Below are 25,242 nucleotides of genomic sequence, written 5' to 3'. Positions count from 1 at the left end.
ATCTAGAGCAAGAGCAGCCATAAGCTTAGGTAAAGACACAGACCCCAAGCCTCTATCCCTTTCTAGTCCCCCAGAATGAGCCAGGGACCAAAGTGACCATCTCAGCCACTGCGGCTTTTTTTATAGTGAGTGACCAACACCCCAGTGTAGCTACTGCCTAGATCCTCGGGTGGCCTCAGGAGAAAGCCCCAGTTGTCCAAGGTGGACTCTTGCATCGGGGAAGCTGGGCAGCCAGCACTGAAGATGGCATTTTATCAAATCGTCATCCCCAGAGCTGCCTGCTGCCAGGTAGTAATCTGCATCCTGGGTGCTCAGGCAGGTGCTTAAAGCTGCAGGTGAGTCCAGGCCTTTACACAGAGTCATGCACCAGGCCCATCCTCCATCTTTCCAAATCCCCCCACCTTAGACGCACCGACGTCTAAGGTGGGGGGATTTGTTGTGTACTACAGAATAGGGTCCAGCCTGTCGCTCCTGCCTTCTGCACTCTGCTGACACAACCTGTTTGGAGCTCAGGGAAGGCCCTACCGAGCCCCAGGCCCAGCTTGATGGCACCGAATATCCTGAGTCCAAGAATCTTAGGGCCCAAGGTTCTAGAGAATGTATGCAGCCTGCCAGAACAGAGCAGCCCCAGCAATGGCTAAGGTTTCAGAAAAATGGGTAATGCCCAGTCCCATCAGGCTGGCTCCTTTCAGGTCTCAACTCTCCCCTCTCTTTGCCTTGGAGTCCAAAGGTCACTGATCGCTGGTTACTCTCAACCGGGGGGGGGGGGGGGGGGGGGGCCGCATATGCTCTCTAATAGGCCACATTAACCCTGAGTGAGGGCCTGAAGCCTACTCAGCTGTGGTATCCTTAAGCTTGGTCTTATGGCCCAGGCAGCACTGCCACCTGTTGGCCGTGGCTAGGAATGCAACCACACAGCATAGAGGATCAGTGGCCATGGTCCCAAGAGATTACAGAGGGCGGCCAAGATGCAGACTGAGCTGGGCTCTGGAGCCAGAGGGGCTGTCAGTCCTGAGAATATCAAGCGTCAGCTCCCACCCTGAGCCTGGCCAGCCATCTCCTTCACTGCCTGTCAAACTTACAAAGCCCATCCCTGTCCCCCACCCAAGTCCCTTGAATGTCACAGTGAGCTCATTCAGTCAGCATGTTTATTGAATACCTACTATGTGCCAGCATTGTGCAATAGGGACTTAAAGAACAGGAGAAGGTAGAGAACTCGGGCTGAAGCCACCTCTCCAGCCTGGAGATGATCCAAGTAAGTCTCTCAAGGAGATGAAGGAGTCCTCGCCCCGGCCCTGGTCTCCAGGGCTACCAACTTAGCTTGTCCCAGGTCCTATATGGCACCACTGTCTTCCTACTCCTCACTCCAGCTGCCTGTCAGACACCCTGCAGCCTTCCTGGACCAATATCTTCCCAGCAAAGCGTTGAGGACCCCGGCAGGCCTACCACCTGCACGTCCTCAGCTCCCCTCTCTCCAGCGGTGAGGTGAGAGAAGTCTCTCTACATCAACTACCAAGTGGGGTCTATGTGGATGGCGCGTCATGCTGTGGGGCTTGGGAGCAGAAATCCTAGTCCCCTGCACCAGCCTGACCCTGTCCTCTGGCACCACTACTCAAAGCTCACCTGCCTTTCAAGAAGTTAAGGATCAAAGCTGGGACTCCTCAACAGCCCCACCTTCCCCACTCTGTAGGCCCTACCTGGCCTAAGAGCTCCAGGCATCCACAGCCTGACCCATGCCTGTCCAAACACAGCCAGGGCAAGATTCCCACGGAAACCTGTCCAGGCACTCCCACCCCTAGGATCCTGGGAGAAACCATTCCTGGGGCAGAGGCTGCTGGGATTCAGTGGGAGTTCTCTCCTCGTGGGACCACAGAGTCCCAAAGGGCTGTCATGAAGCTGAAGCAGGAGAGGACCCCGCCACCCACGGACAGAGGTTGTGGGGAGGTGTGGGGCGTTTATTTCTGGAGCAGAGAGGAGTTGGGTGAGTGGGGCAAGGAGCTCAGCAGTGGACACAGCTGCGCATGAAGTCTACGCAGAGGCTGGTGTAGTAAGTAGGGTAATCACGGAGGTGGCTGACATGTGCAGATGACACAAAGTCCACGGAGCGCACGAGGACCTGGTGCGCCAGGCGTGCCTCCACCATGCGTTCCACGTCCCTGGCCAGGACCACCTCGTCGGCCCTGGAGTAGAGGTAAAGCTCAGGCCAGCGAGAGGCCGCATCAAGTAGCCTGTCATAGAAGTGGGTATGGAAGAGGGCTGTGAGGGGGGCGAGCAGGACGTGGAACAGGACTGCCACCAGGGCGAAGGCTGCCAGGAGCAGCAGGCGCAGCACAGCAGGCCGGTGCTCCAGGACGGCCGCCAGGGCCCGAAGAGCCCCCAGCAGGTTGCTGTCACCAGGGCCGCTGTCAAAGATGGTGCCCACCACACGCAGGTGGCAGAAGCGCCGATGGGTCTGCAGGAGCTCCAGCACATATCGGTAGAGCATGACGCCGGCATTGCTGAAGACATGGAAGAGCAGGGGCTCCTTCTCCACCTCGTAATCAAAGAGGAGCTCAAGCAGCTTCTGGGCCAAAACACGAAGTGAAGGGATGCCCAGGGACTCGGAGAAGAAGACCATGTGCCATGGGGCTGTGTATCTGATCACGATGCAGCCCTGGGGAGAGGAGAGAGGCCAGGTCGGTCCTCAGGGATAGGGGTAGGTTGTGGGTGGGGGAGGGAGGAGTCCAAGCTAGGGTCAGAGATGTCCCGCAGCTCTGACTGCCGGCGGCCCATAAGCCTACGGGTGCTCCAAGCACCAGCTCACCGCTCACAGACACTGGGGCCTTCCAGAGTGCAAGGTAAACTCGAGGCCCAGTTGCGGAATAATCACTTCATGCTGGCCACAGCCACTCAGCCTGGCACGGTCTGTAAGGCCGGGAGCCATCTCTGGCCCGTGCCCTGTCTCTCTCCCACCTTCCCCCTTGCACCTCATCTGCTCAACTCTGGCATATTTAAGGCCTTACTGCTTGGCCATACCTGGCTGCAGTGACTCTGCTCTGCGCCATCCCCACCCTCCCAGGCACAAGGAGCTGCCCCCATAAAATCCGACACCAGAGATGCAGCCTGCATGCCCCAGCCTTGACCACCAGAGGCCACTCGTGAGCTGGACCCACATCAAGTGCTCTCTGGCCCAGGGGCCTGGCACCCCAATTTCTCTGGTTCTAAGGCCTGGGATCGCTCCTCCCACTCGCCTTGAAATTCCAAATATGATAAACACTGTTATTCCTCAAATTCTAAAATCTGAGCCAATTTCATGTACCCCTTCATGCCTGGGTCAAGCATGCCTCAAAATTTCCAGACAGATCCTCTCCTATGTCAGTTAGAAAAGGCAGCCAAAATAAGTCAATCGGAGAAAGACAACTATCATATGATCTCCCTGATATGAGGAAGTGGAGATGCAATATGGGGGGGTTAAAGGGATAGGAGAAGAATAAATGAAACAAGATGGGATTGGGAGGGAGACAAACCGTAAGTGACTTTTTTTTTTTTTTTTACCATAAGTGACTCTTAATCTCACAAAACAAACTGAGGGTTGCTGAGGGAAGGAGGGTTGGGAGGGGGGGTGGGGTTATGGACATTGGGGAGGGTATGTGCTATGGTGAGTGCTGTGAAGTGTGTAAATCTGGTGATTCACAGACCTGTACCCCTGGGGATAAAAATACATTATATGTTTATTAAAAAAAAAAAAAGAAAAGGCAGCCAATGCCATTGCCTGAATGCTAATCTAATCCCCTCTCACTCTCCTGCTCAAGAGATAGAGGGCCCTCTATCAGCGGAATCTGAGTTAGGCGGGCTCTGGGGTCACACAGGTCTGGCTTTGATTCCTGGCACCACTGTTAACAGTAGGGGCGAAAAGCAAATTGCGTCACCATCCTGGGCCTGTACCTTCCAACTGTAAACTGGAATAACGTCCACCTTGTGGGCTATGGTGAAGACCAAATGAAAACACACACCTCAAGTGCCCCATACAGCACCCTGCACAAAGTCAACCAACAGCAGCAGCCATCAGTGGCGGCAGGAGTAATAATGAGAACAGCCTTGAGTGACGCAGAGTGAAACCAAATGGTCAGCTGACATAACCCTGCCGTCAGCCCCCTCACTGCACCCCTGTCCCTGACTCCAGTCTGACACCTGTCCCCAACTCCTCCTGGCACTATTCTCACTGGGGCCCTGGCGTGCCGAAGCCCCCCTCCCCAGACTCTGCAGAGGGGCCAGTGATGCCACCTGGCCAGTCAGGATCTGGGGAGAGTTAATAAAATGCTCTGTTCATACTTCCCAGTGGGACTTGAAAGATCTTCGCCCCAACCCTCCCCAACCAAGACACAGCATTTCCCACAAATGCAAACACACTCCCACATCACACGGCCGCACACACAACTCCAAGAACCCAGCAAAAGCCCACCCATTTCGTATCCCACGGACACAGAGGCATGTGGCACCCACCACTCACTCGTGCACCCGCCACACCATATGTAAGTACACAACAAAGCCACAGCCGGCAAGACACACCCACGTGCACACATACCCACATACCACTGGCAGGTAAACAGTGACATGCTACACTCTCTTCAAGAATACACACACACACACACACACATACACACTCTTGACCGGGAGCATTCACATGGAGACATAAACAGCAATTCCTGTCAACACGCCATCTATGAGGATATAACACGGTGTGTGCCCTCCAACCCCGCGTCACCTATGAGGGCACATGCGGAACATACCCTCTGCGGCCCCAGCACTCACAGGGAAGGGCACATGTGTACCCAGCTTCCCTGTGCCCGCAGGTCTGGGCCTCATGTTGAGATTTCCCAGGTGCCCACATCTCTGCTGCCACCTCCCCAGTCAGATGCTCCTAGAAGTCTCTGCAGGTCACATCCCAGTTTCTCCCCCACCCCCCAGCCAAGCGGATCTCCATCTCTGGGCACACTGGAACCCGCAGTGGGTCTTTGCCTCCCTCTCCTGTATTTTCAGTCTCCTCCTCTATCTCTCTCAATTCCTGACAAACCAATATCATTTAAAAAAAATTTTTTAAAGCCTCAGGGCACCCAGATGGCACAGTCGGTTAAGCATCCGACTCTTGGTTTTGGCTCAGGTTGTGATCTCAAGGTCCCGAAACACAGCCTCACAACTAGAGCTCTGCACTCAGCAGGGAGTCTGCTTAAGACTCGCCCTCCTCTCCCTCTGCCCCTTCCCCCTCCACCCCCCACAGGCACACTGTCTCTCAAATAAAATTATTTTTTAAGAAGTCTCTGCCATTATACTGTGTTCTCCTCTAACTCTATCCCACGCTCTCGCCACCTTCCAAGACAATCTTTGATACCTGCCCTCTTCACCTGGTCCCCTCCTACTAACTTCCCTGCCCTGTTCTCACCAAGGTCACCCGTGCTCTCCCAAACTGGCCAAATCACACAACACCTCTTAGCACCCATCATACTTTCCTTCTAGCATGATTCGGGATCACACACTCCTGGATATATTCTCTGCTAGCCCCATGCTGGGTGTAGAGACAACTTAAATATAAATCTTAAAAAAATAAATAAATAAAAAGAGCCTTAAGGAACAAAGTAACTAGAACCAATGGGTAATCTAGATTGGATCCTAGTTTGGGCAAATCAGCTATAAAGGACATTTTGGGGACTGTAGAGCATCTGAATATGGACTGCGAACTCAAGGAGAAGAAAACAGATTAAGCAAGGTTGAGATCAGGATCTGAGAAAAAGCATGATGCAAAACAGTATTTTGAAAAATTGGAATGCTTGGATGTCTCAGTCGGTTAGGTGTCTGCATTTGACTCAGATCACGATCCTGGGGTCCTGGGATCAAGTCCCACATCATGCTTCTTGCTCAGCAGGGAGCCTTCTTCTCCCTCTGCCATTCTCCCCCTGCCTGTGCTCTCTCTCTCTCACAAATAAATAAAATCTTCTTAAAAAAAGTAAATGGGGCACCTGGGTGGCTCAGTCATTAAGCGTCTGCCTTCGGCTTAGGTCATGATCCCAGGGTCCTGGGATTAAGCCCCATAATCCAGCTCCCTGCTCAGCTGCTCAGTTCCACAGGGAGCCTGCTTATCCCTCTGCCCCTCCCCTTTCCTGTGCTCCCTCTCTCTCGCTGTGTCTGTCTCTGTCAAATAAATAAATAAATAAATAAATAAATAAATGAATAAATAAAATCTTTTTTTTTTTTTTAAGTATATTCAATAGATCTTGTTAGGTAAAGAAAAGTTACACACAGAGAAAAGCTGAAAGGATGAGCACGAATGAGTAAAGAGAGGTCATCTCTAGGTGGTAGATCTGGTATTTTTACTTTCTTTTAAATAATCTAGTATCAGGAGTTTGGAGTTGGAACATTTTTTTCTCCACACGCATGCTGTCCTGAACCCCTTCCTTTCCCAGAGGAGCCCTCTGCCAGCCCTGCCAACTCAACCCTGCTGCCTTCCTTGAAATCTAGCCCCACACCCTCCCCCAAGGCCCCCCTCCTCTCTTGACATTTGCCCTTTCCTTCCTTCTCTGTTCTGGCCACACTCACCTATTCCTATTCTTCCACCTGCCCTCAGGGATCTTAGTCCAATGGCGAAGCAGACAAACAAGCCTGGCCCAGTGAGTGGAATTTAGAAGTATGCCCAACGCAAGGCCATTCATAAAAGGCGACACCAAAGGACCAGCCTTGTTGGCTGGGGGAAAGCCTCAAGCTCAGAACAACATTTTGCCCCCAACCCTTCTCCCACTCTAGGGCCACACCCCATTCAGGCCCAGTGCAGATGGTGGTCAGTGGAGGGAGACTGAGGCAAGGGGCTGGGGGCACTGGCTGACCACTGGAGATCCCCACTCCTCCTCGGCCCCGGGCTTCCAGGTGGCAACGAGGGCTGTCCCCACTGGCGTCTCTCTGCTGAGGAGGGCAGGGCCAGGCCAGAAGCCACAGATGTAAAAGAGGCTTCCAAAATATAACCAGGCCCTCCTAGGGCTCTCTCCAATTGCCGTAAGCTCTACATCCAACTCTTGGGGTAGCCTAAGAAGCCAAAAGACCTCCAGCCTGAATCTCTTTTCCAAGAGGCTCTCCTGCCACGGGAATGTGAAGGTGCCATGTCAACCCCAAGACAGAAACTCACCTGGTCAGAAAATGGAGAATATCCTGGGGGTACTCACTGTGCCCCGCACTCTCAGCCCAGGCTCTTGCTGCCCATCTGGGCAACAACAGACTTGAGGTCTGGGCCGACTCCACAGCTGGGAGCACATCGGGGCTAGGCTGCCCACCGAGGAGTTTGGGGAGGAAGGAAGAGGAAGCAGGTCAGGGGGCTGAAGGAGATAGACCCGGCCACAGAGCTGGCAGCAAAGGAGGGATAATCCTGCCACAGTCCCCATAACCCCAGCACCTTCCTCACAGGCTGTTCTCTGTACCAGGCCTGTCACATTGGTGCTCAGCAGTCGCTGCAGCCCCTGAGCTCAGAGAGGCCACAGGTGGCAATGCTCCCCGGGGCGCGGTGTCCACAAGCCTGCAGTACTCACCCTTTTGTGGTAGATGGCGCTGTACTTGGCAAGGTTCTTGTCCGTACAGCCACCCCAGCCCAAGAGAATCACCAAAGGCTGTCGCATCCCCGCCTCCTTCCCGCTTCGGTTGGGGCTGTTCTCTGAAACAGAGACATGAGGGGACCGTCAGCACTAGTGGTGGCACACGGGGTGAGGATGACTGGCCAATCCAGAGCCAATCTAGCTGCAGGCAGGGAAGCAACGGATGCCAGACCTTGGCATAACCTGCCAGTGCGTGCGCCTCGGGTCCCCACAGGGCTCCCTCCTCTATCCCGCCTCAAGTGGCATTTAGGCCTCTCAGGAGGCAATGCAGGGTCACTGGAAAAACCCACATGAGGGCACCTTTCTTTCATAACTTAAAGACATAGCCCAGGCGAGAAAAGTGAGAACTTCCTCCATGCAATGTCACTTTCTAATCCAGAGGTCAGCAAACTACAAGCCATGGGCCAAATGTGGCCCATGCTCTAGTTTTGTATGAACCGCACACTAAAAAGAATAATGGTTTTTATATTTTTAAATGGTTAAAAAAAATCAAAAGAACTAATATTTTGTGACACATGAAAGTTATATGAAATTTAAGTTTGATCGTCTACAAGAAAGTTTTATTGGAACACAGCCATGCTCATTCATTTACTTCCTGTGTGTAGCTGCTTTCATGTTAAAACAGCAGAGATGAGTCATGGCAACAGGGACCCTACGGTTCGCAAAGCCTAAAATACTTATGGCCCTTTACAGAAAAAGTTTGCCAGCCCTATTCTAATTTCACAAGCAGTTAAAAGAAGGAGATCTTAAAAGGAGAAAAGGATGGGACAGTGCCAACAGGGAGGTAGAGCAGACAGACTCTGAGGGACCACATTAAACCACCTGCCCTCTCCTGCCTGAGAATAATCATTGCCAATATTTGCCAAGACTTAACACTCATAACAACACTGCAAGGAATATTACTGAAGATGACAACACTGGGGCACAGAGTGGTTAAGTTACTGGCCTAAGGTCATCCAGGAAGTGTACAGCTGGGAATCTGGCCCCTGCTTCCCATCCTAACTAACCCACTTAAGATGTTCTGTGCCACCGGCACTGTCCCCAACTAGAAGCAATGTCTCCTTCAGTGATGTGCCAAGGCACAAGCCAGCTGCTTCCTCCATGGCTACTTTCCTAGAAGCTTCCCTGCAGCCTTGTTTGGTCAAACCTCATCTCATTTCCCCTGCCAAGTAAGGACCCACGCACTCAGGGGGACTTCAGTGCCAGGACTGTCCACTCCTAGTTATCTGCCCTCCCACAAGGGCCAGGGTGTGCCCTTCCCAGTACCAAGCCCCTTGTCTCTGCTCAGCGGCCACCTTGAGATTTATGGATGCTGGTGGTGACCTGGCAACAGTAAATTTCAAGGCTAGTTAAGAGGATGGTAAATATAAATCACTAACCTTTGGACAAAAGGAAGACAACAATTTCCTGTGGAAATTAACATGATTGAAAAGTTCAATGTTCCTGCTCTCCAGCAGTGGTGACTCTGGCCTTCAGAGATTAACGGCCTGCCCCCAGGGGCAACCCAGGCTGGGTTGCAACTCAGCCTGGAGCAGGAGCTGCCCATGCTCCTCAGTGCCAGCACTCCCAGGCTCCCCTGATGCCTGCCTGGCCCCAGGGGGAGGGAGACGGTCCCACAGATCTAACTCAGGCCACTCCAAACATTTGCACCACCTTTCCCGGCTTGGTGTCCCCATCCCCTGCTAGGGCAGCTCTTCCGCTGTCCTGGCCCTTCTGGCAGAAAGGCGTCTAGGCCTCCCTGGGCCCTAGCCCACCCTGCTCAGGATGACTGCCCCTGAAGCTTGGGCTGCAGCAGCCTCAGGGGTAGCCATCAACAGCCACCCACTTGGATCTGCCTTTGAACCTCTGAGATCCAGGAAATCGATTCCTGAGACCTGCCCCAGGGAGGCTCTCTGACCTCCGTGCCCATGACTGAGCACAGTCTCCCCTCCCCCAGCCTACAGTGGTCCCCTCCTGGGCCACCACCAAGACACAGCAAAAGGCTTCAGCATTTATCTCCAACCCAGAAAAGGCAGCCAAGGGACACCACACCCCCTGGCGGCCTCCTTAAGTTAAGGTCAGCCTGCAATGGGCCATGATGGTGCATTCTGGTTGGGGAAGGTTTGAACAGCTTCTGCAGACCCTCTGACCTGCCCCTGGACATGAAACTCCCTTCTGCTCCACCAGGTTTTACAGGTGCCCAGGTTTCACCAACTCAGGGAGGAATGACTCTTCCCCAGAGAGGCATTTCCACGAAGAAACTCTCGGAGTATGGACACCCTGAACACAACGCCCACTCCCAGAGCCCAGCCTTTCCGTACTGCTCATCATGGGCGGGAACACGTTCCTCCATTCAAGCCAGGCACTCGAGGCGGCCCCTGAGCCGCAGCTGCTCTTCCTGCCCTTGGAAATCTCCCATTACCCCCACACAATCTCATCCCGGGGCCCCACTCTCTCTACTCATTCCTAACTTCAGCCCTCATCCTCCCACCGGAGCCGTGCTGCCCGCTCTGATTCTAGATTTCAAGTGCTATAACCCGGAAAGTCCAAGATGCTCTGGCAACGAGGCTGAGAGTACTGGCGACTGGGAAGGCCCCCCAGAGGAAGACACACGTGCTGGCTACCCTGGAGGCCCAGAACAAACACACCAGGTGGAGAGAGGCCATGGGTGGGAGCAGGAGGCTCTGGAGATGCTGGGGTTGGTGTAAGGCCCAGCAAGTAGTCCTGGGGGCTCAAAGCCAGGGAGAGGAGCGACAATGGTTTCGAGAGCTCCTGAGAGTGGCACTGGGGTCCCATCCTGCAGGGTCTTTCAAGCCATGCGTAGGAGTTGGGATTTTATTCCAAGAGCAAAGGACAATTCTGGAATTGGGGAAGTGGCAGGATCCAATCTGGATTGATTAATGACTTGTAGGATGATTTAATGTCTGTCTCTCCCTTTAGCCAGCAGGCTCTGTGAAGGCAGGCGCTGAGCGTGGCATGTTTGTCACTCCATCCCCAGTGCCCAGCCCTTAGCTGGCCCATTCAGGCACGCAGGAGAAATGTGCTGGAATGAACCTGGGGCTGCCAAGAGAAGGACGGATCCAAGGACAAAGGGCTAGCATTCTTCTTGATACCCACTGCCCTTTCCAGAGTAATACAAGTAATTGTTATGGCCACTGTTATTTATTGCCACATCCAGATCACGATTCCTCCATCCTCTTATAAAAGCCCCTGTTCTTTCTGTGCTTATTCCACTGACCAGATCACCTGGTTCCCTCCCGTGGCTGACATCTCAGGGCCTCCGGCTGCTGCCCCTTGGGGACAAGACTTGGGCTCTGGCTCTACCTCTCATTTACGTTCCAGGACTTCCCACGACTCAGTGCAGGCAATCAAATCCACTTCCTAAGCCACCACAAACCTCTTGAAGTCCACATCTCCTTCCCGCTCTTTTCTCCCCCTCCTTCCCCATCACCAAGAAAAACAGCGACGGTAACAGGGACAAGAGCGTTTCGCCTCGAGCACTGTTCTGAGCCCTTTGTGTGTCAATTCACCAAACTTTACAATGATCCCATGAACAATGTACTGTGATTATTCTCATTTTGCTGATGAACAACTTAAGGCACAGAGATAACAGATAACTGGCTCAAGGTCACACAACTAATAACCAGTGAAACTGGAATCCCAAACCAAGTGGTCTCGAGACCAGCTTGTAACCACTGCCCCAGCCGGCACCCTGGGTAACAAAACCCAAGCCCCCAGGCTGAACCAAGTCTCTACCACCTAAGCTCCAAATGTGTACACATAGCTGTCTTTGCCCATCAACAGATCCACTCTGACCTCTTTCGCTTCCTCCTCCTCCTCAGGGACACCCCCCCCACACGGCCAGAGCCCCCATATATGCTTCCTCATTGGGTCCTAAACCATCCTAGGAATTAGGTACTACTGTTCCCATTTCACAGATGAGAAAACTAAAACACAGAGAGAGTAAGCCACTCTCCCCAAGAACATGCAGCCAGGAAGTGGCAGAGCCAGCATCCATCTCTCTGGACCCCGACGCCACCCCGCTCCCATAGCCACCCTGCTCCCATCTCCAGGACCTCGCACGTGCTCCTCACTCCCCAGCCCAGTGTGCCGCCACTCCATGTTTATGCCTGGCTAATGCCCGCTCCACCTGCTGAGTTGGCTCACTGTTCACTTCCAGGAAGCCTCCCCCAAGGCCAGGGAAGGCAAAGGTCTGAACCCCAACAGCGGAAGACAGGCAGGAAGATGGGGGGAAAGGACAGGGACAAGAGTAGTTTTGGAACATGGATCAAAAATCTCAAAAGCATGCCATCTTTGACATAGCAATTCTTTTTTTTTTTTTTTAGATTTTTTATTTATTTATTTAACAGAGAGAGATCACAAGCAGGCAGAGAGGCAGGCAGAGAGAGAGGAGGAAGCAGGCTCCCTGCTGAGCAGAGAGCCCGATGCGGGGCTCGATCCCAGGACCCTGGGATCATGACCTGAGCTGAAGGCAGCGGCTTAACCCACTGAGCCACCCAGGTGCCCCGACATAGCAATTCTAAGAAAAGAAAAATGTTTAGTCATATGGAAATATTTGATAATACATGAAGCAAACTAGAGACACACACGTAAGAGCTAAAACCTTTAATAAAACCCTTCAAAGAAAACACAGGAGAAAATCTTTGTGGCCTGGCATTAAGCAAAGGTTTCTTGGACATGACCAAAAGTTCAAGGACTAAAAGAAAAAAAAAAAAGATAAATTGGGACTTTGTCAAAATTCAAAATATTTGTACTTCAGAGGACACCATCAAAAAAGTGAAAGGAGGGCGCCTGGGTGGCTCAGTGGGTTAAGCCGCTGCCTTCGGCTCAGGTCATGATCTCAGAGTCCTGGGATCGAGTCCCGCATCGGGCTCTCTGCTCAAGTGGAGAGCCTGCTTCCCTCTCTCTCTCTCTCTGCCTGCCTCTCCATCTACTTGTGATTTCTCTCTGTCAAATAAATAAAACCTTTAAAAAAAAAAAAAAAAAAAAAAAAAAAAAAAAAAAAAAAAAAAAAAAAAAAGTGAAAGGAACAACCCCCAGAATGGGAGGAGATATTTGTAAATAATATATCTGATAGGGGGTCTGTATCTGGCATATACCAAAAACTTCTCACAATTCAACAATAAAAAGACAACCCAATTAAGATGGGCAAATGATGTGAATACACATTTCTCCAAAGAAAAGAGACGAATGATCAATGAGCACATGAAAAGATGTTCAACATCACAGTCCTTAAGGAAATGAAGATGAAAACTGCAGTGAGGTCCCATGTTATACCCATGAGGATGGCTATAATCAAAAAGTCAGGTAGTAACAAGTGTTGATGAGGGCGTGGAGAGATCAGACCCTTATACACTATGGGTGAGAACACAAAAAGGTACATTTAGAAAGCAGTTCAGCAGTTCCTAAGAAAAAAATTAACCATCAAGTTACCACAGGACCCAAGACGCCTGGATGGCTCAGTCAATGAAGCATCTGCTTTCAGCCCAGGGCATGATCCCAAGTCCCTGGATGGAGTTCCGAATCAGGCTCCCTGCTCAGCAGGGAGCCTGCTTCTCCCTCTGCCTGCTGCTCCCCCTGCTTGTGCTTCTTTTTTTTTTTTCTTTTTTTTTTATTTATTTGTCAGAGAGAGAGAGAGAGAGAACACAAGCAGGCAGAGGGGCACGCAGAGGCAGAGAGAGACGCAGGCTCCCCCCTGAGCAGGGAGCCAGATGTGGGACTTGATCCCAGGACCCTGGGATCATGACCTGAGCTGAAGGCAGCGGCTCAACCAACTGAGCCACCCAGGAATCCCCCCACTGCTTGTGCTTCTATCTTTATCTCTCTCTCTCTAACAAATAAATACATAAAATCTAAAAAAAAAAAAAGAAAAAAAAACACAGGACTCAGCACTTCTATTACTGGGTAAACACACACCTAAGAGAAGTGAAAGCATGTGTCCACACAAAAACCTGAACACAAATGTTCAGAGCCACAGATATTCATAAGAGCCACCAAGTAGGAACAATCCAAATGCCTATCAGTAATATGGTACAGCCATACCATGAAATACTATTTGGTCATTAAAAAAAGCAATGACGGGGACACCTGGGTGGCTCAGTGGGTTAAAGCCTCTGCCTTCAGCTCAGGTCATGATCCCAGGGTCCTGGGATGGAGCCCTACATCGGGCTCTCCGCTCAGCAGGGAGCCTGCTTCCCCGATCTCTCTCTCTGCCTGCCTCTCTGCCTACTTGTGATCTCTGTCTGTCAAATAAATAAATAAATAAAATCTTTAAAAAAAAAAAAAAAAAAGAAAATCTATGTTAAGTAGAAGAAGCCAGCCACAAAAGACTATATATCACATGATTCTATTTATATAAAATGTCCAAAATAGGTAGATCCACAGAGGAATTGAGTAGTGGTTACAAGGAGCTAAAGGGGGGTGGGGCGTGACTACTAATGGGTATACGGTTTCTTCTGAGGTGAGGGAGACTGTTCTGGAGTTACTGGTGACAGTTGCACAATTCTGTGAATATACTAAAAAACAATACAAGCTTAAAAGGGTGAGTTTTATGGTATATGAATTATAGTTCAATAATGCTATTATTTTTAAAAATTAATAATAGGGTTGCCTGGCTCACTCGGTCTGTAGAGCATGCAATTCCTGACCTCATGCTCAATGTTTTAAGTTCAAGTCCCATGGTGGCTACAGAGATTACTTTAAAATCTTTTAAAAAATTAGTAATACATTAAGTGAAAAAGCACGTTGAAAAGCAGCATATACAACAGAATATGTGTGTGTGTGTGTGTGTGTGTGTGTGTGTGTGTGTGTGTGTGTGTTTATTTATTTATTTATTTATTTATAGGTGCTGGGCGCCTGGGTGGCTCAGTGGGTTACAGCCTCTGCCTTCAGTTCAGGTCACGATCCCAGGGTTCTGGGATCGAGCCCCATATCAGGCTCTCTGCTCAGTGGGGAGCCTGCTCCCCGCCCTGCTCTGCCTGCCTCTCTGCCTACTTGTGACCTCTGTCAAATAAACAAATAAAATCTTTAAAAATATATACATATATATTTATAGGTACATATATATTCACGTATACACACACACATATATATTTATGCATAGAGAAAAACACATCAAATACTAATAGCAATTATTTCTGGGACTACAGGCAATTGTTTTTTCATGATTTTTTTTTTCACCCACTTTCTAAAATCAACATTTTATCACTTTTGCAGCGAGAGTTAAAATATTATTTTAGCCCCTTGGTAAGGCAGAAGTATTCTTTTCATCCCTGGTGATTGTTGAGCACCCACAAAACAATTTAATCTCACAGTCTCCCTGTCCTCTAGGATTTCTCAACAAAACAATACTGACACCAATAACAGAAGAATTACAGATACACATATTGTACAACAGTTCAAGTCATAAAACTAACGCATAGATTAGATTGTGTATATCCCAGGGGCATGTAGAGAAGACAAAGGAAAGGCTGACAAGGAATAAGGGTATACAGCACCATACATGCTTTTTATCTGTAAGTCAGAATGAAAATGCAAAGAACCTATGTTTTCTTTTTAAAATGCAAAGAATAAAAGGATCCTCAGTGTCCTCTACTCCCCAGCAAAACTTTATAGAATCTCACGTACCTACGTCCGGTATTTATTTTTTCTTTAAGTAAACTCTACCCCCAACATGGGCTCGAATTCACAACTCCAAGATCAAGAATCACATATTCTACTGACTGAGCCAGTCGGGTGCTCAACAGTTCCTATATTTATATATTTATATTTAAGTTAATTTATTTATAATTTTTTTTTACCTTTGAAATAAGAGCCTAGGAAAGTAGCACAGTACATACTTTATAAAACCATATCTGAATTCAAGAGAGAGAGACAAACCAAGAAACAGACTCTTAAGGATAGAGAAAAAGTTGATGCTCGCCAGAGGGTGGGGCACGGGATGGGTGAAACAGATGATGGGGACTGAGGAGCGCACTGGTCATGATGAGCCCTGGGTGCTCTATGGAAGTGTCAAATCCCTATACTGTACATCTGAAACTAGTAACAGAACACTGTATGTTAACTGGAATTAAAATTAGAACTTTACAAAAGATAAAAATAAAACAAAACCTTATCTGTGTCCAAATCTCTGGCTCTGCCACGAATAATTATGAACCAGACCTTGAGCAAGCTCCTTAAACTTCAATTTCCTTATCTGTAAAATGGGGCTCTTAAGGGGCGCCTGGGTGGCTCAGTTGTTAAACAACTGCCTTTGGCTCAGGTCATGATCTCAGGATCCTGGGACTGACCCCAACATCGGGCTCCCTGCTCAGCGGGGAGTCTGTTTCTCCCTCTCCCACTCCCCCTATTTATATTTCTCCTCTCTCTGTCTCTCTCTCTGTATCAAATAAATAAATAAAATCTTTCTTTAAAATGGGGCTATTAATATGTAGATTAAATAAGATAATGTCTGTCGAGGGCTTAGCATGGTACCTGGCACAAAGAAAAGAGTTCAATGAGCCCCAGATACTATTATACCTTCACGAGCAGCACGTGCGTACTGCAGAAAAGGAGAAAATGAATGTCTAATAAAATTGGAATCCCACTGTTTTGTAATCTGCTTTCTTCCATTTAGCAATATATTGTGAACCTCTTTCCCTGTCAGCTTATATATTTCTACATCACTCTTTTTAGTGGCTACAGAGCGACCGTAGAATATTTCATAATTTGTGGTGACCAATCTCCCATTATTGGACATGATGTTTCCAATTTTTGCTATTATAAAAGGACTCTGTTGAACACCTCTTTCTTTGTGTGTGTCCTTAATTGTGTCCTAGAAATGGAACTATGGTCAAGCAACACTTCCTAAGGGCAACAGGAATCCGCACGCACTAGCTGAGGAGTGGAACTCGAGTTGAAATCTGGGGTAATTTGGGGTAAGACACCTCAGCTCCCTGGAGTTTCTGGTCCTCATATGTAAAACAGAGTAAGACCTTTCCCTCCTTCACAAGGAATTGTGATGCCATTAATAAAATCATGAGAGGTGCTCCTGGCAGGCCTGGCATGTGAGGACACGGTCAACAGAGGAAGGGCAAGAGAGACCCCCACGAGCTCAGAGAAAAGAGGCCTGGAAAGAGTCCACCAGGTTTGGACCTCAAATCCAGAGCATAGACGGCACCTGGTATAGAGCAGACAAATTAGAAAGGGTTTCCGTTAATGTGCGAAAGAGTCTGTGACTCCAAAAAATATAGGCTTACCTTGGAGATATGTGGGCTTGTTCCCAAACTACCCCCAAAAAGCAAATATCACAATAAAGTGAGTCAAACAAATTTTTTGGTTTCCCAGTGCATATAAACGTTGTTTTCATTATACCAGGGTCTATGAAGTATGTACTTGCATTGTCTAAAAAAACAATGTACATACCTTAATCTAAAAACACTTTATTGCTGGGGTGACTGGCTGGCTCAGTCAGTATAGCATGGGACCCCTGATCTCAGGGTTGTGAGTTCAAGCCCCACACTGGGTGTAGAGTTTAGTTTAAAAAAATTTAAAAATAAAATCTTTAAAAATACTTTATTGCTGGGGCACCTGGGTGGCTCAGTGGGCTAAGCCTCTGCCTTCAGCTCAGGTCATGATCTCAGGGTCCTGGGATTGAGCCCTGCATCGGGCTCTCTGCTCGGCAGGGAGCCTGCTTCCCCCTCTCTCTGCCTGCTTCCCTGCCTATTCTCTCTGTCAAATAAATAAGTAAAATCTTTTAAAAAAAAATGCTTTATTGCTAAAAAATGCCAATCACCATCTGAGTTTTCAGCGAGTCCTAATCTTTTCGCTGTGGAGGGTCTGGCCTCGCTGTTGATGGCTGCTGACCAGTCAGGGTGGTGGGCGCTGAAGGCTGGGGTGGCTGTGGTGGTTTCTTAAAATAAGACAACAAGGAAGTTTGCTGCACTGATTGGTTCTTCCTTTCGGAAACGATTTCCCTGTAGCACGTGATGCTGTTTGATAGCATTTTACCCAGAGCAGAACTTCTTTCAAGATGGGGACTCAGTCCTCTCCAACCCTAAAGCCGCTTCAGCAACTGAGTTTACAGAGTGTCCTAAATCCTTTACTGTCATCTCCACAATCTTCAAAGCGTCTTCACTGGGAGCAGGTTCCATCTCCAGAAACCACTGTCTTTGCTCCTCCATCAGCTGTAACTCCTCACCTGTTCAGGTTTTCTCAAGACAAGGCCGCACTTCAGCCGCTCCTTCAGGCGCCTCTTCTGACTCTCGTTCTCTTGCTCTTTCCACCCCATCTGCGGTCACTTCCTCCGCTCAAGTGCTCAGCCGGTCAGTCACCCGTGAGGGCTGGAACCACCTTCTTCCGAAGTCCTGCTCATGATAGTATTTTGACCTCTTCCCATGAATCACAAATATTCTTAATGGCGTCTAGAATGGTGAATCCTTTCCAGAATGTTTTTGGTTTACTTTGCCTGGGTCCACCAGAGGAATCACTCTGTGGCAGCTCTAGCCTCAAGAAATCTATTTCTTAAGCAACAGGACTTAAGTTGAAATTACTCCTTGATCTATGGGCTGCAGAATAGATATTGTGCTATCAGTCATGAAAACAGCATTAATCTTATCATATACCTCCATCAGAGCCCTTGGGTGACCAAGGATGATGAAGATACATTGTCAATGAACACTAATATCTTGAAAAGTATCTTTTCTTCTGAGTAGAAGTCCTCAACAGTGGGCTTCAACTATTCAGTAAACCATGTTGGAAACAGATGTGCTGGCATCCAGGCTTTGCTGTTCAATTCAGAAAGCACAGGCAGAGTAGACTTATCATAATTCTGAAGGGCCTTAGAATTTTAGGAATGGTACAGGAGCATTGCCTTCAACTTAAAGAGTCACCAGCTGCCTTAGCTTCTAGCAAAAGAGTCAGCCTATCCTTAGAAGCTTTGAGGCCAGGCATTGACTTCTCCTCTCTAGCTATGAAAGTCCTACATTGCTGCTTCTTTCAACACAAGACTGTTTCTTCTATATTGAAAATCTGTTGTTTAGTGCAGCCACCTTCGAAAGATCATAGCCAAGTCTTCTGGTTTCTACATCATAACTTGCTGCTTCACATTACACTTTTATGCTATGGAGATGGCTTCTTTCCTCCAACCTCAAGAACCCATCTCTGCCAGCTTCCAGCTTTTCTTTTGCATCTTCCTTCCCTCTTGGCCTTCAGAGGATTGAAGAGAGGGAGGGCCTTGCTCTGGATTTAGGCTCTGGCTTAAGGGAATGTTTGATCTTCTATCCAGACCACTAAAACTTTTTCTGCATCAGCAGTAAGATTGTTTTCTTAACATTCGTATGTTCACTGGAGGGGCACTTTTGATTTCCTTCAAGAACTTTTCCTTTGCCTTCGCAACTTGGCCATTTGGTTCAATAGGACCTCTCGGCTTTTCACGGTCCTTCTTTAATAAGCTTACTCATTTCCAGCTTTTGATTTAAAGTGAGAGACTCATGATTCTTCCTTTCACTTGAACACTTAGAAGCCACTATAGGGTTATGAACTGTCCTAATTTCAATACTGTGTTCTCAGGGAATAGGGAGGCCCCAGAAGAGGGAGAGAAACGATGGAATGGCCAGTCAGTGGAACAGTTAGAACACACACAACAGGGATGCCTGGGTGGCTCAGTTGGTTAAGCAGCTGCCTTCGCTCAGGTCATGATCCCAGCGTCCTGGGATCAAGTCCCACATCGGGCTCCTTGCTCAGAGGGGAGCCTGCTTCTCCCTCTGCCTGCCATTCTGTCTATCTGTGCTCGCTCTCTCCCCCTCTCTCTCTCTGATAAATAAATAAAATCTTTAAAAAAAAAAAAAAAGAACACACACAACAATCATTGGTTAAGTTCACTGTCTTACACAGGTGGGGTTCATGGTGCCCCCAAACAAGGCCAATAGTAACATCAAAGGTCACTGATCACAGATCACCATAAAAAAATATAATCATAATGGAAAAGTCTGAAATATTATGAGAATTACCAAAATATGACACAGAAACATGAAGTGAGCAAATGCTGTTGGAAAAATGGCACCCATAGACTTGCTTGATGCAAGGTTACCACAAATCTTCGATCTGTCAAAAACAAAAACAAACAAACAAACAAAAACCCCACATCTGCGAAGTATAATAATGCAAAGCACAATAAAACAAGGTATGCCTGTAAATTAAACTCCTGTTTTTTAAAAAAAAGGGGGGCCCACAGGCAAGGAGAGGATGAAGTCCCAACTTACTCTTCACCTGGGCCTCTGAGGCCTCTCTGGTGTGACAGCTCTGTGGGACCACCTCAGTCCTCCCCCAGTGCCCCTACCTGTGCATTTTCTTTGCTCACCATCTACCCATCAGCCCTATGAAGCTCTAGGTCCAGTGGGCCACTCTTCTCCAGAAGCCCACAGTAACAACTGGGGCCCAGCATGGTGTTCAAAACCACTCAAAACTATTTCCCAGAGGCCAGTGAAAGCTTCCTGAAGGTTAAGTGGCCTTTTCTTTTTTTGGCCCCCACTCTTTTTTTTTTCTTTTTTCTCGCAAGTGCTTAGCAGAAGAGCAGGTTCACAATAAAACCTGGGCTCACAATAAACCTGCCACTTCTCCTCTTTGTGACCACCAAAGGCCTTCCTTGTACTCAAAGGTTAGGCCCCTTATCCGGACTCTGTGAATCAGTTATTTCTGAAAATGTTTACTAAGCATGAGAGCAATATAATGCTGTTAAGAAGGCCTACTGGGCTGCCAGCAAGCCAAAGAGGGGCCTGGGGCAGCACTTGGCTAACCAATCTCTGGCTGGGAGAAGGGACAGCTTAGCCTCAGCCTGGGATGTCAGAGCATCTCTGGCTCAGGCCTACAGAGCTGCCAAGTGACTCCATTCAGGTCCTTTGGCACCTCATCCTTGCCAGGCCCTAGCAACAGTGAGCAAAACCATCAAAAGCACTACCACAGGGATCCTTGCTATGGGAGCCAAGAGAATAGAATCTTCCCCAAGAAAATGAGATGGGAACAGAGTATTACGAGGGGACAGGGATCACTCACTGGTCAGGAAGAAGGATGCAGGGAGATTCCAGGTCAAGGGATCAGCTTCAGCAAAGGAGTAGACAGACTACTCTCCTGGCATGGGCAGTCACGGATACTGGCTGGTGGGATTCCCAGCAGAAGGATCCAGGGCTGCCCAGCGTGGGCTCTGAACAACCCTAGATCCGCAGCTGCCTTCTACGTAACGATATGCCAGCAGCAGCTGCTCGCCTGTCAGCTCACAGCAGTGCTGGGCATCGCAGTTTTCATGTTCAAATGTGGGGGAGAGAAATTCCAGAAACCAAACATGACTGCCCTACATACTTCTATACCATTAAACAGCAAATGCAAAAGAAAGACAGTCTCCAAGATCCCCCTAGGCTACCCCCATGTGAAACCATGTCAGCCTGGAGGGAGCTCTCTGCAGATGGGAAAGAGATTCAGGGGATCACAGTGCTGTTATCTCCTGCTGAGGGGGGCTACAACCCCCAGCCCAGCTCTGGACCATGCGCTTTGAGAGGGAAAGACATGATGAACTAAAGCTGATCCAGAGAAGTAATCAGATGGAGGACGTCCTTAGAACCACATCGGAGGAAGGACAGCTGACCGCCCTAGAGGTATTCTTCTTGGAGAACAGAGATGTGAGGAAGGAATGAGCTGACCTCCTGAAGAGAGAGGAAGAGAGATTACCTTGCTGTGTTGCACCCACCCCGACCTTCTCGTCCTGCAATTACCACATCATTGTGAAACCACCTGCTTAAACATCCTCCCACCTCCTGAAAACCACAGCTCCCTGAATGGAGCCTGTGCGTGAGTCACTTCTCAGGCACCAGCAACTAACCTGCGGCCAGGACACACCAAATACTGAACTGAAAACAGAAATGACAGGAAGGCCTATAGTTGCTCAAGAAAGGGAAGTGCTTTCTAACAATCCCAGTTACCTCCGGCAGGCCAGGATGTTTGGGAGGAAGCATCCTGTCAGGGAAGGGTCTGGAAGCAACAGAATACCCCCATGCTAGTAGGACTAAATGGCCCCCTGAGGTTTCTTCCAAGTCTAGGACCCCACCTCCTGATGCAGTGAGGGGACCCACAAGAAGAGGAGATACACCGATATGCCAGGCACACACACCCAGTCACTGTCTCGGAAACCCTCACAATCCCATGAAAGAGGCACTGTTATGGAGGAATCTGAGGCCCAGGAAGGTTCAACAACTTGTCAAAGCCCTAAAACCAGTAGGAGATAGAAGTGAGGCAAACCAAGACCACCAGGCTGCTCACGTGGGCTGAGAGACCACATCTGCCCTCCTAGCCACAAAGAGGGTAGCTCCAGCCCTTTGCAGCTGGTGGCTCTCCACAGGCAAGAATATTAACTGGCGGGGCAGTGGGTGGCTCAGTGGGTTAAGCCTCTGCCTTCGGCTCAGGTCACGGTCTCAGGGTCCTGGGATCAAGCCCCGAATTGGGCTCTCTGCTCAGCGGGGAGCCTGCTTCTCCCCCCCACCTCTGCCTGCCTCTCTGCCTACTTGTGATCTCTCTCTCTGTCAAATAAATAAAATCTTAAAAAAAAAAAAAAAAAAAAAGAATATTAACTGGCTTCATCTCTCCTGATGCCAAACTTCTGAAAAGTATTTTAACACCCATAAGCCCAAAAGCCCTCTACCACCATACGGAGCCCTAAGGAGCTAGGGCCATCTGTCCTGTGGAAGCCTACGGGCTGCCCTCTCCTCCTAGACCCCAACCAATAATACAAGATGCTATGGGAAGGGGCTGGGGAGGCTCTCCTGAAGGAGGAAACATCTGAGCTAAGCCTTCAATGATGAACTGGACAAGGACAAGGGGACAGTGTGACACAGCAGAGGGGAAAGGGCATTCCAGGCAAGAGGAAACAGCAGGAGTAGAGGCAGAGAAGCAAGAAGTGTGTGGAGAATCACAAACAGTTCGGGTTGCCAGAACGTAAAACTCAAATTGAACAGTGGAAGGACACCGTGATCAAAGAGGTAAGCAGGAGCTGCTAAAGTGCAAAGGACTTTGAATGCCCCCTTAAGGAACCTGAATTTGATTTATCCTGAGGGCCCTAAGGAGCCACTGAAGGGCTTTAGGCAGAGCGTGATAAGAGTAAACCTCTACATTAAGGAAGATCGCCAGCAGCCATACAAGAAGTTGGCAGTGAGACTGGAGGGCGAAAAGGCCGTGTGGACCAAAGGAGGGAGGGACATGTTGGGATGAGTACCTCAAGCCTCCTCTATCAAAATTCCCAGTCAGCGCCAAACTTTCCGTTCTCTGGGCCTGCAATCCAACTCTCACTACAGGGACCCAGGCCTGCTCTACAGGCTACTCATTTTGTGGAGCCTCCTACACACTGCTCTTTAATGATACGACTCCAGGGAGGAGGAACGCTAAGAACTATACTTATTCCATGCCAGGCACTATGCTGGGTCCGTCACACAAACTACCTCAGTTGTGCAACCAACAGCCCTGGAAAGGGGGTTACTATGGGTAGCCTCGTTTTGCAGATGAGGAAACTGCCAGAGGTCATCTAGCTACTAAAGAGGGGATCTGAACCGACTTCAACCTGACGGCAGAGACTGCTTGGTTCACCACTGCCAAGGAAAGTGGGAGGGATGAGTCCCGTGTCCCGGGCTTCTGCAAGGACCCCCGGGAAAACAGTGGGTGGAAAATAATGTGGGTGGGTCCCCCAGCCACAACCGCTGACGAGAGGCTGTAAGTGGGAAGCCTGACCCCAAACAAAGGAAGGACAGCCCCTGCCCTCGGCAGCCTTCAGTTTCGAGGGGAGAAACGAAGGCACGGACCTGAGAACTGCCACCTAGAAGACAGAAAAAGCCCCCAACAGCCGAGGCCGCAGGGAAGGGGCGGGACTCGGACGCCGAGACCACTCCGGGGCGGGGCTTGTGCGGGGCGGGACTCTGTGGGCCCGACCAAGCCTAGGACCTGCAGGACCCCGTGAGGGGGCGGGTCGCGAGAGGGCGGGGCTCCGAAAGGGGCGGAGTCACAGCTGTGCTTGCGACCCAGAGACTCGTCAGGTTACCTCCCCAAGATGGGACCCGACCCTTGTTCCATACCCTGGCTCCAGCAGGGCTGATCCGGGATCTCGATGGTGTAGTCCAGCTCAGCCGAGGCCATGGTGAAGGCGCCGGCCTTCAGCACGGGCCTCCGCCGGAACTCCCGCTCGCGCGCCCGCGCCTCACCCGGGAGCCTCCTGGGCGCCGCCCAATCACCACCCCCCTCCCCCGTCGCTGCCCAATCGCTGAGCCGCGCTCTGTGACCTCCCGGCTTAGCAACCGCCGAGTCTCTCTCCGAGCCTCTCGCGCCACCCCACAGCTCGGCCCTAGCAACCATTCCCCGCCCCGTTCCAGCCGTGCTTCACAGCCATTGGCTGACTCGCGTGATCTGGGTCAGGTATTGGTCAACCGGGACGCCTCTCGGGAAGAGTTCCCACCCTCCCGTGTAGGTAGGAGGGTCTGCGGGAGATTTGCGGTGTTCTGGAAATAGGAAGGTCTCCCTTCCCCGCCTTGTCTTATCTACGGGGTGGACGGCAGTGCCCTTTGGTTTACGCCATCTCCTACCTCTACCGTCCTTTACCAGACGCAGCTCCGAGGGCTGGAGGTAGAAAACCGTACAAAACGGCCTAGGGGACGCGTGCCAGCCCATCCTCCATCCAGTGGGTTGAGGAATATTTTGGCGGTGGGGTGAGTGGTAGGCAGGGGAGTGGTGTCTTCAAAATGTTCTGTCCGTTGGGGACATAAAAGGGCTAGAGAGTACAGTTTTCTTGAATTTATCTATGTTTTTAACAAATATTTACTTAGCTCCTATTATGTAGGTGAGCTCTAGTGAAGATTACGCTTTTGGTCTTGACTTCCGTAAGTCTTAAAAGGAGAGGGAGAGAAACCATACATGAACCAACTCTGTGTGAGGGATAAATACTACAGAAGAATAGACCCTAAGGGGATATGTCTTGAGCTGGGCCTTGAAAGACTCGTGGGGATATGGAGGACAAAGGACTCCTTGCAGGAGCTCAACGAGGGGAAACTGAGAGATGAGTGCCAGAAATTTTGAGCATCTTCTGGCCAGTGGAGATACTAATGTGAGAGTAAACTCGGAAGAACAGTTAGGATCTTGGAGGGTCTTTGGTGTCAAACTCCGCTTGACAATCTCCAATCCTGGAGGGTCCTTGATGTCAAGTCAGCTTTGAGCTTATGGGTAGATGATAAAAATTTTCCAGTGTATTTTATACCTGTGAGCACAAGAGCTCAGACTTTATCCTAAGGACAATGGAGAGTCATTGAAGTACTTTAAGCAAAGGAATAATGATCAGATTTGCATTTTATTTATTTTTTTTTAAAGATTTTATTTATTTATTTGACAGACAAAGATCACAAGCAGGCAGAGAGAGAGGAGGAAGCAGGCTCCCTGCTGAGCAGAGAGCCCGATGTGGGGCTCGATCCCAGGACTCTGGGATCATGACCTGAGCCGAAGGCAGAGGCTTTAACCCACTGAGCCACCCAGGCGCCCCAAGATTTGCATTTTAGAGGGATCAATGGAAAGAATGGATTGGGGATTGGGAGAAGGAAGGAGACTAGTTAGGAAGTTGTTTCAGTAATGGGGAAAG

At 49.6% G+C, this 25,242-nt stretch overlaps 2 protein-coding genes across 2 annotated transcripts in view; one reads left to right on the top strand and one right to left on the bottom strand.

Moving 5' to 3' along the window:
• Nucleotides 1-1,121: 1,121 nt before the first annotated feature.
• TMEM53 (transmembrane protein 53) lies at nucleotides 1,122-23,972 on the bottom strand. Its single transcript, XM_032302018.1, has 3 exons — nucleotides 23,696-23,972; nucleotides 7,548-7,669; nucleotides 1,122-2,653 (listed from the first exon to the last, which is right to left on the bottom strand). Exons 1-3 carry the CDS (start codon nucleotides 23,970-23,972, stop codon nucleotides 2,000-2,002), a joined length of 1,053 nt encoding a protein of 350 aa, XP_032157909.1. The 3' UTR covers nucleotides 1,122-1,999.
• ARMH1 (armadillo like helical domain containing 1) overlaps nucleotides 23,966-25,242 on the top strand; it is a 54,556-nt gene continuing 53,279 nt past the window's right edge. The window contains exon 1 of the mRNA XM_032303737.1: nucleotides 23,966-24,084. The gene's annotated coding sequence lies outside the window, so the exon portion shown is untranslated. The remainder of the gene's footprint in view (nucleotides 24,085-25,242) is intronic.

The sequence above is a fragment of the Mustela erminea genome, chromosome 10 (assembly GCF_009829155.1).
Source record: "Mustela erminea isolate mMusErm1 chromosome 10, mMusErm1.Pri, whole genome shotgun sequence".
Taxonomy (NCBI): domain Eukaryota; kingdom Metazoa; phylum Chordata; class Mammalia; order Carnivora; family Mustelidae; genus Mustela; species Mustela erminea.
The sequence above is the reverse complement of the archived record's forward strand: the minus strand, read 5'-3'. Positions and strand labels throughout refer to the sequence as shown.

Excerpts from the sequence above, each read along its gene's own strand:
- TMEM53 (XM_032302018.1), bottom strand. The coding sequence starts at position 23,972 with ATGGTTGCTAGGGCCGAGCTGTGGGGTGGCGCGAGAGGCTCGGAGAGA. Across the intron at positions 7,670-23,695 it reads TCAGCCCTGCTGGAGCCAGG|AGAACAGCCCCAACCGAAGC; the intron begins GTATGGAACAAG and ends TCTCTGTTTCAG. Across the intron at positions 2,654-7,547 it reads GCGCCATCTACCACAAAAGG|GGCTGCATCGTGATCAGATA; the intron begins GTGAGTACTGCA and ends TCCTCTCCCCAG.